At 43.2% G+C, this 13,279-nt stretch overlaps 1 protein-coding gene across 6 annotated transcripts in view; it reads left to right on the top strand.

Annotated features, from left to right (window-relative positions):
* NFAT5 (nuclear factor of activated T cells 5) overlaps positions 1–13,279 on the top strand; it is a 105,672-nt gene that overhangs the window by 81,362 nt on the left and 11,031 nt on the right. For all 6 annotated transcript variants that reach the window (XM_090063843.1, XM_090063846.1, XM_090063844.1 and 3 more), the window contains 2 exons: positions 5,310–5,458; positions 5,994–8,421. In XM_090063843.1, coding sequence (XP_089919969.1) covers positions 5,310–5,458; positions 5,994–8,421 — 2,577 coding nt within the window. The remainder of the gene's footprint in view (positions 1–5,309; positions 5,459–5,993; positions 8,422–13,279) is intronic.

Here is a 13,279-nt window from a genome sequence, read left to right as displayed (position 1 = left end):
GAGGAGAATGCTGGGGAGAGAGTCTAAGCTGCTTTATAATGAAGGGAAGAAAAAATGCCTTTAAAACCATCTTTCAAAATGAGGTCAAGATTTCAGTCCCAGTTCAGATCTGATGAGAGTCTATGTTTCATAGTTTCTAGGGTCGGAAGGGACCTGAGTAGATCATCTAGTCCAACCCCCTGCCATGGCAGGAAAGAGTACTGGGGTCAAATGACCCCAGCAAGGTGTTCATCCAGCCTCCTCCTAAAGACCCCCAAACATGTTTTTGCATGTTTATACTTAAAGCTCCTAAAATGCATGATGCTGCTTCAGTGCCTAGAATCTAAGGGCCATATGCTGGAGCTATTGGTATGGGACACCTTTTGCTACTCTTCAGTCAGGCGGTACTGAATAATTGAATCAGTCTACGGCCAAGCACAGCTGCCATATTCAGCAAATGCTTCATCACTGGTAATACGTAATGAAGATGCTACTTCCATTGTCCTATCTGCAGCACTGACCTGATACAATTTGACAGACTTTGAGGAGTTTTAGCCAACTTGAATCCTCATTGCTGTTGGGGAATCTGTTATGTGAAGCTATGCTATAATCAGTCCTATATTTCTCTTCAGTATTGTCCGCTAGCCAGCGGAGTGCCATCATGCCCAATTATCCTTAAGTCTTCCCTTGGATTCAGAGGTGTTTTATTCTTTCTCTGGTTCACAAGGTAGCAGAATATAGTATCTCTTGTTTAGTCTAGTAAAGTTAGTCAAGATGAGATATCCAGAGTATCTCAGCGTTCCAGATATAAGGATTAATGGTCCCCAAGTTTTAGTGTAGTTTTTAACATTGGATCACTTTCCAGTTGCATGTATAATAAGAAGTGGCCATACTGGGACCCTTAGGGAAGGCTCAGAGAGAAAATATATCTCAAAGATTTTTAAATTTTGCAAAAATTAATGAAGAGGATACAAAGGCACTAAAAGCTCCACTGAGAGGTTCACTAAACTCTTCCCAAATTACTGGGCATACATCATAGTTGTATTAATGAAGTGCTCCTGAGAGCCTACAGGGATGGTGTAGTATATACTCCTACCACCACTTCCAGGAAAACTGAACAATACTGTCTGATTCCATGGGGAGGGAGAGGGGAGGGAAATGTATTTTCTTGCCCTTGTCTTGGATTCCCTTATTGTCATAGTGGCTAGGTAAGGGAATAGACAGTGTCAGTCACAGACGGTGCTTTTTGATAAAGATGCTAAATGACTGGACCATCTAGGATGAAAAATTAGAGTGGGTGTATACGTTTTGATCACAAGATACCAAACATTCATGACAGAATACAATTTTATTAACTACAATAAATTAGATGTGTTGATGGCTTGCCCCAGGAAAGCAAGGAATAATTTACGGTAATTACAATTGAACAAATTTTTGATAAGTTTATCATTACAAACAACATTAGACACAGCAAACACTGTCTTGAAATCTAAGATGACTGCTATAGTAATAAAATGCTGTTTGGGGCCTAGGCATTTGCAGATTCCGAATAGAATTGCAGGTAATAGTGCGGGTGTTATCGTTTGAGGACAGCAGTCTTTTCAGCAAGGAGACAGAGGTGTCCTGCACGTTTAAGAGAGACTCAGGCCACACTTCATTCATGAGGATTTTGTATACCTGAAATGAAAAGAGGGTTTGGTAAAATTGCAGTCTTTCCAGAGATGAAAGACATGTTTTCCTTTCCCCTGCCACTAGCGTTCCTATGACTAATTGCAAAACATCACAGGTTACAAATAAACATCCCTAATACTACCAACTATTTCATTCCCATTTTGGCAGGATCCCTGAAAACTCTAGACCAAATATTTCCTTGGATCTAGTGCTCCTTCCCAATATTTCCAGTCTATGTGGAGGACAGATAGGTAATGGAAACTTTCTACTGGACATACAGTTCAGTGTCACACAACACTGAACCCCAGCTCATTTTCAGAGATCCCTCTGGAGAGGCTTCTAAAATAAAAACCAAGTTTTATAATTAGGTGCAGTAGAAACTATACCTCTCCAACACAGAAGGAAAGGTTTTATTTTAGATACTGTTCCCCAAGAAAGGGAAGTAAAGTCCAGTTTTGTATCTCAGATGACTAACTGCATTTCTTCACTATTAGCATGCCCATTCTGAATCTCAGTAAAATACCTGTGCTAGATCATGGAAATTAGCTTGCAGCTATACACAGTGTCTGAGTCATTCCTATTCTGAACTAGTCTCAGTACACAATGATGCCTTTCAGCCTCTCAAAAGCACAAAAAGGGTATTTCTGTAAATGCCTTGACCTATTCATAGGAACCAAACACAGTAGTGCTTTTGTATCCAGAGGTTCAAGAATTGATAACTGCACACCTTCATATCTTCTGCATGAGTGCTCATGGTAAATGGAGATAAGTCCATTTTAACTGAGGCCCAGACTACAGAGTGGATTAAAGCAGAACTGAACTACAGGGCAGCAAAAGCTTGTAAATTAAACAGTTGGCTATACTGCCACAAGATGAGGAGGTGAATAGCTTATTAAAATGATGTTTATAAGACCACAAATCATGTTTCTGATAGCTAGTATGAAATATAAAGGGTACAAGTCAAACACTACTTGCTAATTATAATTTCTGTGTATAAAATGTAATTACGGTGGGGGCTTGAATTAGTCACCCCTGCTGCTGCAGTGGGGAAAGCAGTGGCAGTGGGGAAAGAAGCAGCGGTGAAGGGCAGGCGACTTGACCCTGCCTGTCTCCCTGCCACTTGCTTCCCCCCCCCCCCCCCCCCGTGGTGACTGCATGTCCTCAGTACCTGCCTCCTGTTGCCCCCTGCCCCATTAACACTCACCCCCACCCCCAGTGTGCGCCTTCATGATGACTGCTTTCCTGCCTCCTGTCTTCCCCTGCTGTTTGACCTCCTCCAGTGCCTGCCCCCTTGCTGCTTACCCAGTGTGGCAGTTCCAGCTCTGGCCCTGGCTAGGTAGCAGGCAGGGGTGGTGGCAGCTCCAGTCCTTGTACTTGAACCAAGACTAGATTTTTCTTTCCCCCATGTTGAATGGGGGCGGGAAACTGCCCATCTTGGATTAAAGTCAATACAATATCTGGTTAGCCTTCATACAGAAGCACCCCACCCTGCAGGCTTACAAGGAACAGCTTAAAGAAACGACTGCAGATTTGCTTGTGTAGACTAGATCCTGGCAGTGTCACCCTGTGTTCAGGTGTTTATTACATTAATGCTTCTGTCGCTGCTAGACAAAAAAGGTGAAAAGTTCTAAACGTTGTGCGGTTGCTCTGTAGATGGGATGGCATTCGTCCTAGTGTGGGGATAGGTGGAAACTGGAGTTAATTCCATGTATAATGGCATCAGCATATTGTCGTCTTCTGCGGCTGTCAAGCGTTTTAGTCACTTGAAACGTTAATGCAGTATTTCAAAATCTTTTTTTCAGTGCCCAGTGTAAGATGCCTTGAAGAGACTTTCTTATAAATTTGAGGTTCATAACTCAGTTGTGTACAGTTCTATAATACGGGGAAAGTATATATGTGTAGTCGCATAGTGTGGGACTAGTTTAGAGAACTGCACTCTCATCTGGCGTTGTCTCAACAATACTTAATTTAATTCTGAAATCTCTACACACTAAGGAAATACCTGGACAGGACAATAACCATTCAAAAAGTATAAAGTAACTACCAACTAAGCAAAGAGAAGTATTGCCTTTTTTATTATTTTAAAAACTGATTGTCATTTCATCTATTGGTCTTGATTTTTCCAACCAAATGTGTAAGTAAAAAAAAATTACCATTTATATTTGTTCACTGATATCTCTTTATTAATGTCTAATCCATATACTACTGACATCTTAAAGCTATCTTTGTATTGAAATTACAGTTATCTGCTGCTTCCTTAATCTATTAATTGTTCATTGTTTCTGATAAGCACACAAATTAAGGTTGAACGACAACACTGTATCTAAATCCTGCCTTAATAGTATAAAACCATCCTTATCAGAAATACTTGTCTTTAAATGAATGATATACACCAAATTAACAAAAACATGGAGCTATTTTGTGATGGATTTAATGTTTTGGAGCTCTGGTCTTATCTTAGCCATGTCTCCTGCCAGCAGTCCAACATGTCAAAACCTGTGGTTTAAGTATCTGGAAAAATGCCAAACCTGTAAGTGGACAAATGAGGGGAAGAGCTTATTTGGCTATTGATACTCTTTGTTCAACTCATGGCTGAGGATGTATTACTCAAGATACAAAATGTTCTTTCAGAAGAGATAGTCTGATCTTTTGTAGACTAAATGTACTAGGAGCATGGGTGAGGACCTGTGTAGGGCAGTTTGCAGAAAGCTGTTTACAACTAGTTATCAAGAGGTGTAGGTTACAAGCAAGGGAAATGTTTCATAACCTTGTTTTTGCTCTGGGATGAAGAAAAGATACAGCCCCTTAATAAAAAAAATCACTTCCATAAATGTTAAGGCTTTATAGGCTATTTCTTAGTCTACATGATTGGAGGCCATGTTGCAGCAGACTTGACATTAAGTAAGTCAATTTTTTGTACACATCTAACATTTTCCAGTGGTGGTAGGCGCACACTTCGTAACTACCCTAGAAAGAAGTTAGGACTGAGAATTTCATTCCTGAAGAGACTGCCCACATTATTTACAAAGATAATGGAGACAAAATGAGATCTTGCTTGTGTACAGCATCACAGAGTTGACATACAAATTGAACTGAAGCTTTTGTTTGATAATTTTTCAACTATATGAAAATAAGCAAACTTTTTTAAGCTCTTCATTGTTCAGACATGCCCAAAAGTCTGATTGTTGTCCTACAATCCATGTCAAATTCAAAACAGTTTCATAGATGTTAGGGGCTAGAAGGGACCTTGTGAGATCATTGAGTCCAGCCCCCCCTGCATTAGGTAGGAAAGACAATCTTGGAAATTTCTTTTTAACCCCAGAGTGTATAGTTATTCTTGGCTAAAATTGCTGAAGTTGTTCATCTTGAAAATATTACGTATTTAATTATATATATATATTTTTACCAACTTTTATGTATGCTCCAGGAATGTTTCAGGATTTGTGATTGGCATAGGTGTTTCTTTCCACAATAGCATCCCATCTGTCATGGATGGGAGAGTTTATGGTATGCTAACAAAATTGCACTGGGAAGAGAGCCACCATCTGCCCAGTAATCTGTCACTAAGGCACTGGCATGTTTACCTATAACTTTAACAGCTACAATGCAGGATACTATTTTATCTCTCTCTTCTTTTTATTTTGTATTTGTACCTGCAGCAGTGAATGTTACTGGTTGTAACCTGGATAAGGTAAATATTCTTCCTAGTGCCTTGATAACTCCACTCATGCCAAGCAGTATGATTAAGAGTGAAGAAGTATCTCCAATGGAAGTAACAGCAGAAAAAAGATCTCCTACAGTCTTCAATGTAAGTAAGACTTGTCCCAGGATGTTGACTACCACAACTTGCAGTTCTGATTACCCATCTTTTCTGTAGTAGTAATAACAGAAGAGAGAGAGAGCATGGTTGTGGGGGTGGGGGGAGGAGGACTTTTATGGTCTAGATGATCTTGTACTCTGGATATTCATCCAGTGACAGTTGATGAAGCAGTAGGTGATTTCCTTGAAAGCCACCTTCCTTCTTCCCATGTTCCTGCAGTAGGTTCTTAATGCATCTAATTGCATAATACTGTTCTGCCTCTGTGCCTTTTTTTAACACACAAGCAGCCATACAGTTGTAAGAAACTTGACATTTTTAAATTATTGTTTTCCTAATCTTGTCCTCACATTGCCTTGGTTACAAGTGCATTTGTGATGTGGACATGTTGACAGGCATGGAGAGAGAATTGCAGACATTCAGGCCGTTCAGCTGAGTTTGCCTGAATGTAGCTGGAGAATAGAGGTTTCTGAGCAGGACTCAAGTAATCATATTACTCACTATACAGCCTTTTTTTCCCTTTTAGACTACAAAGGTGGTTGGACCAACTCAGCAAAGTTTAGAAAACAGTATGTCCAGTATATCAACTTCTGCTTCCCGTTTACCTTCTGATAATGAAAACCAACAGCAGATCCAGCCTAAGGTGTATCCAGAGACTCTGACTACTATCCAGACACAGGACATTTCACAGCCTGGTAGCTTTCCAGCCGTCTCTGCTTCTGGCCAGCTGCAAAACAGTGATGCACTATTGCAGCAGGCTGCACAGTTCCAGACTAGAGAGTCCCAGTCCAGAGAGGTATTGCAATCAGATGGCACCGTAGTCACTTTGTCACAGTTGACTGAGGCATCACAGCAACAGCAGTCAAGTCTAGCAGAACCAGCACAGGCATTACAGCAACAGATTTCATCAAGTATTTTTTCATCAGCAGGCAGTGTGAATCAGTTACAGAACACTATACAGCAACTGCAGGCTGGAAATTTTCCAACTAATACTGCCAGTGGCAACAGTGGAAATGTTGACTTGGTCCAGCAAGTCTTGGAAGCTCAGCAGCAGTTGTCTTCTGTTTTGTTTTCTGGGTCAGACAGTAGTGAGGATGTTCAAGAGCAGCTCAATGCAGACATTTTTCAGCAAGTCAGTCAAATACAAAGCAGTGTAAATCCTGGGATATTTTCCTCCTCAGAAACAGCAGTCCATTCCAGGCCAGAGAATCTTTTGTCTGGAAGAGCTGAAAATGTCCATTCTCAGCCTGAGAGTTCATTGTCCAATCAGCAGCAGCAGCAGCAGCAGCAGCAGCAAGCAATGGAAACTTCTGCAGCAATGGTAATGGGAATGCAACAGAATATCTGCCAAGCTGCAACACAGATGCAGTCTGACTTGTTCTCCTCCACTACGTCAGGAAATGGGAACCTCCAGCAGTCCCCAGTTTTCCAACAAGCTTCCCACATGATGAGTGGGCTGTCAACAAGCGAGGACTTGCAGATGCAATGCGAGTTATTCTCTTCATCTTCTGGTGTTTCTGGGACTGAAACTACTGCAACTGCGCAACAGCAAGTCTCGACCAATGGCCCTGCCATGTTTCAGACATCGAGTTCTGCAGATGGTGAAGAAGCTTCAGGACAGAATAAACAGATGCAAAGCAATGTATTTCAGACCATGGTTCAGATGCAACACAGTGGGGAAAATCAGTCTCAAGTCAACCTCTTTTCATCTACAAAAAACATGATGGCTGTTCAGGCAAGTGGAACTCAGCAGCAGGGAGGTGGGCTGTACCAGCAAGGTGGGGAAATGATGTCTATTCAGTCCGGGAGTTTCATGCAGCAGTCTCCACATTCACAGGCTCAGCTCTTTCACTCTCAGAATCCTATTGGTGATGCCCAAAATATATCACAGGAAACACAAGGGTCTATTTTTCACAGTCCAAATTCCATTGTTCACAATCAAACTTCTTCCTCTTCCTCGGACCAATTACAGTCTCCACTGTTCCACTCCCAGAACACGATGGGCGTGCTGCAGAGCTCTTCAGTTTCTCAAGACCAACAGTCAACCAGCATGTTCCTTTCTCAGAGTTCAATGAATAACCCTGCAACTCAGGAAGAACAGATGTCATTCTTTACTGCACAGAATTCCATTTCACCACTTCAGACAGCTACAAACACTGAGCAGCAGACTTCTTTCCAACAACAGACGCAGATATCCCACATCCAGAGCCCAATGCTTCCTCAAGAACAGTCTCAGGCTCAAACCACCCAGCAGGGTTTGTTTCAGTCTCAAGTATCTTTAGGCTCCCTGCAATCCAATACAATGCCCCAGAACCAACAAGGGGCCATCTTCCAGCCTCAGCATTCAATAGTCGCAATTCAGAGTAGCTCTTCATCCCAAGAACAGCAGCAACAGCAGCAGAATATGATGTTCAGCAATCAAAATGCCATGAATACAATTGCTTCTCAAAAACAGAATATGATTTTCAACCCAAATCAAAACCCAATTGCTAATCAGGAGCAGCAAGGCCAGTCAATTTTCCACCCACAAGCCAACATGGCGCCAATGAGTCAGGATCAGCAGCCCATGCAGTTCCAGAATCAAACCACAGTGACTCCACTTCAGAATCCCGGATCCACCCAGGCCGAATCCCAGCAGCCAGCCCTGTTCCATAACTCTCCTCAGATTCAGCTGGTTCAAGGATCACCAAGTTCTCAAGAGCAGCAAGTGACCCTCTTCATCTCCTCAGCCTCCATGTCTGCCTTGCAGAATAGCATGAGCCAGCAAGAGCTGCAGCAATCTCCTATCTACTCTTCACAGAACAGTATGACGGGGATTCAAGGGACGGCTTCACCACCACAGCAGCAGGCTTCTTTGTTTCGCAACACAGCAGGGGGGGCTATCAATCAATTGCAGAATTCTCCTGCTTCATCTCAGCAGACTTCAGGAATATTCCTCTTTGGCATTCAGAACAGTAAGTGTTAGATCCTTGATTCTAATTGTATGATTTAACAAAAGCTGCTACATTGGGGTCTGCTAGACTAATTGGATTTGCATAGCCCTGTGAAGTGCAGTTTAAGAGCCAAGTAGTAATGATTAGTTTTTCCATTGAAAATGTTGATTATTCAGAGGCAATCGGTAAATTATACCCATACATCTGAGAAACTTGGTTGTTGAGTATCAATACAGCATGTACATGTAGGAGTCAATGTAGTTGCCTCTCTGCTGGCTAGACTCCTTTGGTCCAAAATACTGAAGGTTTAACTGTGAAAGTGGGATGGTTGGAAAGGAAAATAGGAGGTCGCGAGGCGGGGAAAGCAACTAGACTTTTGAATTTCCAATTTTTTATTGTATTTACATTCAGAAATAAAGGAACTGAACAAAGGAGATAAATGTTTAATATTTAACCTGAATGAAACAAATATTAAATATGTAGAGTGAGAGAGTTAGAAAACATCCCTTCTCATCACAGAAATGTTATATATGGAAAAGTGGGTCAGCTTCTACTTTCTGATTGGTTATGCTGCATTTGCCTTCTGGGTTAGTTATGTAAGTGTCATGCAGTTGTGTGTTTTGTTAAAAAGGAGCAAGTTATAGGGTAAGGAAGCAGGGCAGCGTAGTATTAAATATAAATAGTGGCTCAGTGAGGAATTTGTTTTGCACCTCTGGGACTTGGAACAAGATGTTTTCATGAATTCTTTCTTCTTTGAAGAGGTAAATTTATTTTATGCCCTCTCAAGAAAATACATGCTGAGAAAAGATGATGATGATTTATCTGTGCAGGAATAGATTCATTTCCCAAATAGCTCATTACCTAGAAAAGGCTGAAAGCAAATAACTCCCCAGAAAATTTGTTGACCATTTGTTAATGTTATTTGTCTTCAGTAATATATAATAGGAGTGCTTAACTGTTGCAGTGCTTTTCATCTGCATAAGCTTAAGGGACTTTGCTATGGACTTAAACCCCTTCTTACAACAGATATCAATTATCGAGCTGGCTGTTGATTAACAAGAAATTTTATTAGCTCTGCTGGTTTAATTGACTTTGTCAACTGGACAGGCTGCGTTACTGGAGGTCTGAGAGTATGAGGATTTCTGCTGTTCTAAAATGACAGGTGCATTGGGATTGCTTCCTCAGAGCATCCACATTAAAATCAGAGAGGGGCATTTCATCTCCAAACTTAAACATGATCAGTGTACACAGCAGGAAAAATGGCCATATCAAGAACATCCTGTTTTTTCACTACAAGCTACCCAGGAAGCTCAAATGTCCAGAAGCGTAGGAGGTCTGTCGTGCTTCATAAACAACGTTCTGCTCCCTCATTTAGAAATTGAGGTTATCTTGATGAAAAAAGATTGGCAGTTCCTTTTGGAAAATCTTTCTCCTAAGTATTCTTGTGGCATCTCTCACTTAAGGAAAACCTCTTTTGTATTGAAATGGGTTACTTTATGTTAGAGGAAACTGAAATTTGTCTGTTAAAAGCCACTGGTGTTGGCCTTGGGGATGATTTTTTTCTCTCCACTTGTGCACACGTTTTTCTTTAAAATTAATGATAATTTGGATTGTGGTTTGTTTGCTTTTTTTAACCACAAAAGTTCTGGAAACAAAGACCATTTGCATGAGCTGTACTTTTCAAACGTAGTATTGCTCTCGTAACAATATGAATACGGTTGAGGAGACACTGTAGTTTGAAAGACCGTGTTTAACCCTTAGATGCATTTCTCCATAAGTTGTGCGAGAGTGAATTTGCTCCATGCCCTATTTAATTTTTGGCTGAATTTACCTCAGCCCCATAAATAACTTTAGTATATGTTCAACATTTTCATTAATGATGTGGACATTGGAGTCAGAAGTGGACTGGCTAAATTCACTGGTGACACCAAACTTTGGGGCAAAGCATCCATACCTGAGGACAGGAGGGCGATTCAGGCTGACCTGGACAGGCTCAGCAAATGGGCGGATGAGAACCTGATGGTGTTTAACACTGAAAAATGCAAGGTTCTCCACCTTGGAAGGAAAAATCTGCAGCATCCTCGGCAGTGCTATGCTGGCTAGTACTACAGAAGAGTCTTGGGGGTCATCATTGACCACAAGATGAACATAAGTCTGCAATGTGATGCTGCGGCTAGTAAAGCGACCAAAACACTGACTTGCATCCATAGATGCTTCTCGGTCAAATCCCGGGATGTCGTTCTCCCCTTGTACTAGGCCTTGGTGAAGCCGCAGCTGGAGTACTGCGTCCAGTTCTGGGCTCCACAATTCAAAAAGGATGTGGAGAAGCTTGAGAGAGTCCAGAGAAGAGCCACGCATGTGATCAGAGGTCAGGAAAACAGACCATACAATGACAGGCTGAGGAGAGCCATGGGGCTCTTTAGCCTGGAAAAGCGCAGGCTCAGGGGTGACATAATGGCCACCTGTAAGTTTATCAGGGGTGACCACCAGTTTCTGGGGGAACGTTTGTTCACCAGAGTGCCCCAAGGGATGACGAGGTTGAACAGTTATAAACTACTACAAGACTGTTTCAGGCTGGACATAAGGAAGAATTTCTTTACTGTCCAAGCCCCCGAGGTCTAGAACAGCCTGCCATCGGAGATGGTTCAAGCATCTACGTTGAACACCTTCAAGAGCAAATTGGATGCTTATCTTGCTGGGATCCTATGACCCCAGCTGACTTCCTGCCCTTTGGGCGGGGGGCTGGACTCGATCTGGAGGGATGTGGGCATCAATCTGGAGGGATGGTGGGCAGTGGGGTCCCCCAGGGCTCAGTCCTCGGGCCCGCACTGTTCCACATCTTCATCAGCGACTTGGACGAGGGGATAAAAAGCACCCTATTCAAACTTGCTGATGACACTAAGATGTGGGGGGATGTGGGCACACTGGAAGGGAGGAATAGGCTTCAATCAGACCTAGACAGGTTATAGGGGTGGGCGGATGAGAATAGGATGGGATTCAACACAGACAAGTGCAAGGTGCTGCACCTGGGGAGGAAGAACCAGCTCCATACCTACAGGCTGGGCAACTCCCTTCTCGTCAGTACAGAAGCGGAAAAGGATCTTGGAGTCATCATTGACTCCCAGATGAACGTGGGCCGGCAGTGTGGGGATGCAGTCAGGAAGGCCAGCCGCACCTTGTCATGCATCCACAGATGCATCTCGAGCAGGTCCAAGGAGGTGATCCTCCCCTTCTGTGCGGCACTGGTCAGGCCACAGCTGGAGTACTGTGTCCAGTTCTGGGCGCCGCACTTCAGGAGGGATGTCGACAGCATGGAGAGGGGCCAGAGGAAGGCCACTCGCATGATCAGGGGACAGCAGGGAAGGCCTTATGAGGAGAGGCTACGGGACCTGAACCTGTTCAGCCTTCACAAAGAGAAGGCTGAGGGGGGATCTAGTGGCCTGTTACAAACTAGTGAGAGGGGACTTAGGGGAGTCCCTGTTCCCCCGAGCACTGCCAGGAGTGACTAGAAATAATGGTCACAAGCTGGCAGAGGGTAGATTTAGGCTAGATATCAGGAGGCGCAACTTCACGGTCAGGGTGGCTAGGATCTGGAACCAACTTCCAAGAGAAGTGGTGCAGGCTCCTACCCTGGGGGTCTTTAAGAGGAGGCTGGATGAACACCTTGCTGGGGTCGTTTGACCCCAGTACTCTTTCCTGCCATGGCAGGGGCTCGGGGCCAGACTTGGTGATCTACTCAGGTCCCTTCCGACCCTAGAAACTATGAAACTATCTTCTGAGGTCCCTTCCAGCCCTAATGTCTGTGAAATCTGTATTTTCTGTTTTGCGTTTAGTTTAGCTATTTGAGTGGCTGGAGGATGGAAGTATAGGATGGAGGTATATTAATATTCTGTCCTCTCAAGGCAGTTTGTGCAGAGTGGTCTCTACAAGAATGAATTTACGTCCCAAATAATTCACTATCTTAGGAGGAGCAAAATCAAGTAACTCCCCACTAAATCTGAAGATCAAGAAGATAGCTCTTTGTGCTGAGACTGAGTTTGAGAAAGTTTATCCCAAAATGTTTTTCAAAAGCTAAGGAGAGGAGGGATGGAGTGAAATCCCAGTTCAACTTTAATTAAGGCTGTAAACAGACATTGCCAAATGAAGCAGATCAGCTGTGTCTAGTTATGTCCCACCCAGCCTGTTGTCTGTTTTCTTGCAGTGGCAGGGGCCTGATCCTGCAAGACAACACTCAATCCACACCTCTGCAAACACAGGAACCTGGGATCTTCTTGCAGAGGCATGCCTGGGATCTCTGATGTGGGGCATATCTACAAACAGGAAAAACTGGACAGGGGCTTCGGGGGCCTGCTGCTGTGTGCCCTGGGAATTCCCTAGGGAATTTATCCCCTGGGAAATTCCTGGGGCATTGGGGCATGCAGGATTGGGCCCTTGAAGCCCCAGGAGTGCTTGCCCAGAGAGGCAGGAGAGCATGGGCTGCTCCAGGCTACTTGCACTCTCCCAATTTAAAACAAAACAGACATCTGCCCTCAAAATAGCAGCACAAATGAATGCTACCTTTTGTCCACACCACAAATTTGGGCATCTGGGTGCAACGGAGGGCATGAACATCTATTTGCTTTGCTTTGTGTTGCTAAAATAATGTTTATGGGGGCAGAAATCCAACATTTGTTTGTAGCCTAAGATTCCCTATTAGCTGAGTCTGCATTCATAACAGCTAACTTTCCTTTTTTTGCTAATGTTCTCTGAGTTAGTTTGTGCGGCTTCCTAGCTGGTAAGTGTGATCTTGTTTAAAGCACTGAATTTTAGGATGCAATAGCTCTGGGTTCAGTCCCTATCCCTTCTTTAGACCCTGTTTGGGACCATAAGTAATGCTCGG

Source organism: Crocodylus siamensis, chromosome 9 (assembly GCF_052110815.1).
Source record: "Crocodylus siamensis isolate JL-2025a chromosome 9, ASM5211081v1, whole genome shotgun sequence".
Classification (NCBI taxonomy): Eukaryota; Metazoa; Chordata; order Crocodylia; family Crocodylidae; genus Crocodylus; species Crocodylus siamensis.
The sequence above is the reverse complement of the archived record's forward strand: the minus strand, read 5'-3'. Positions and strand labels throughout refer to the sequence as shown.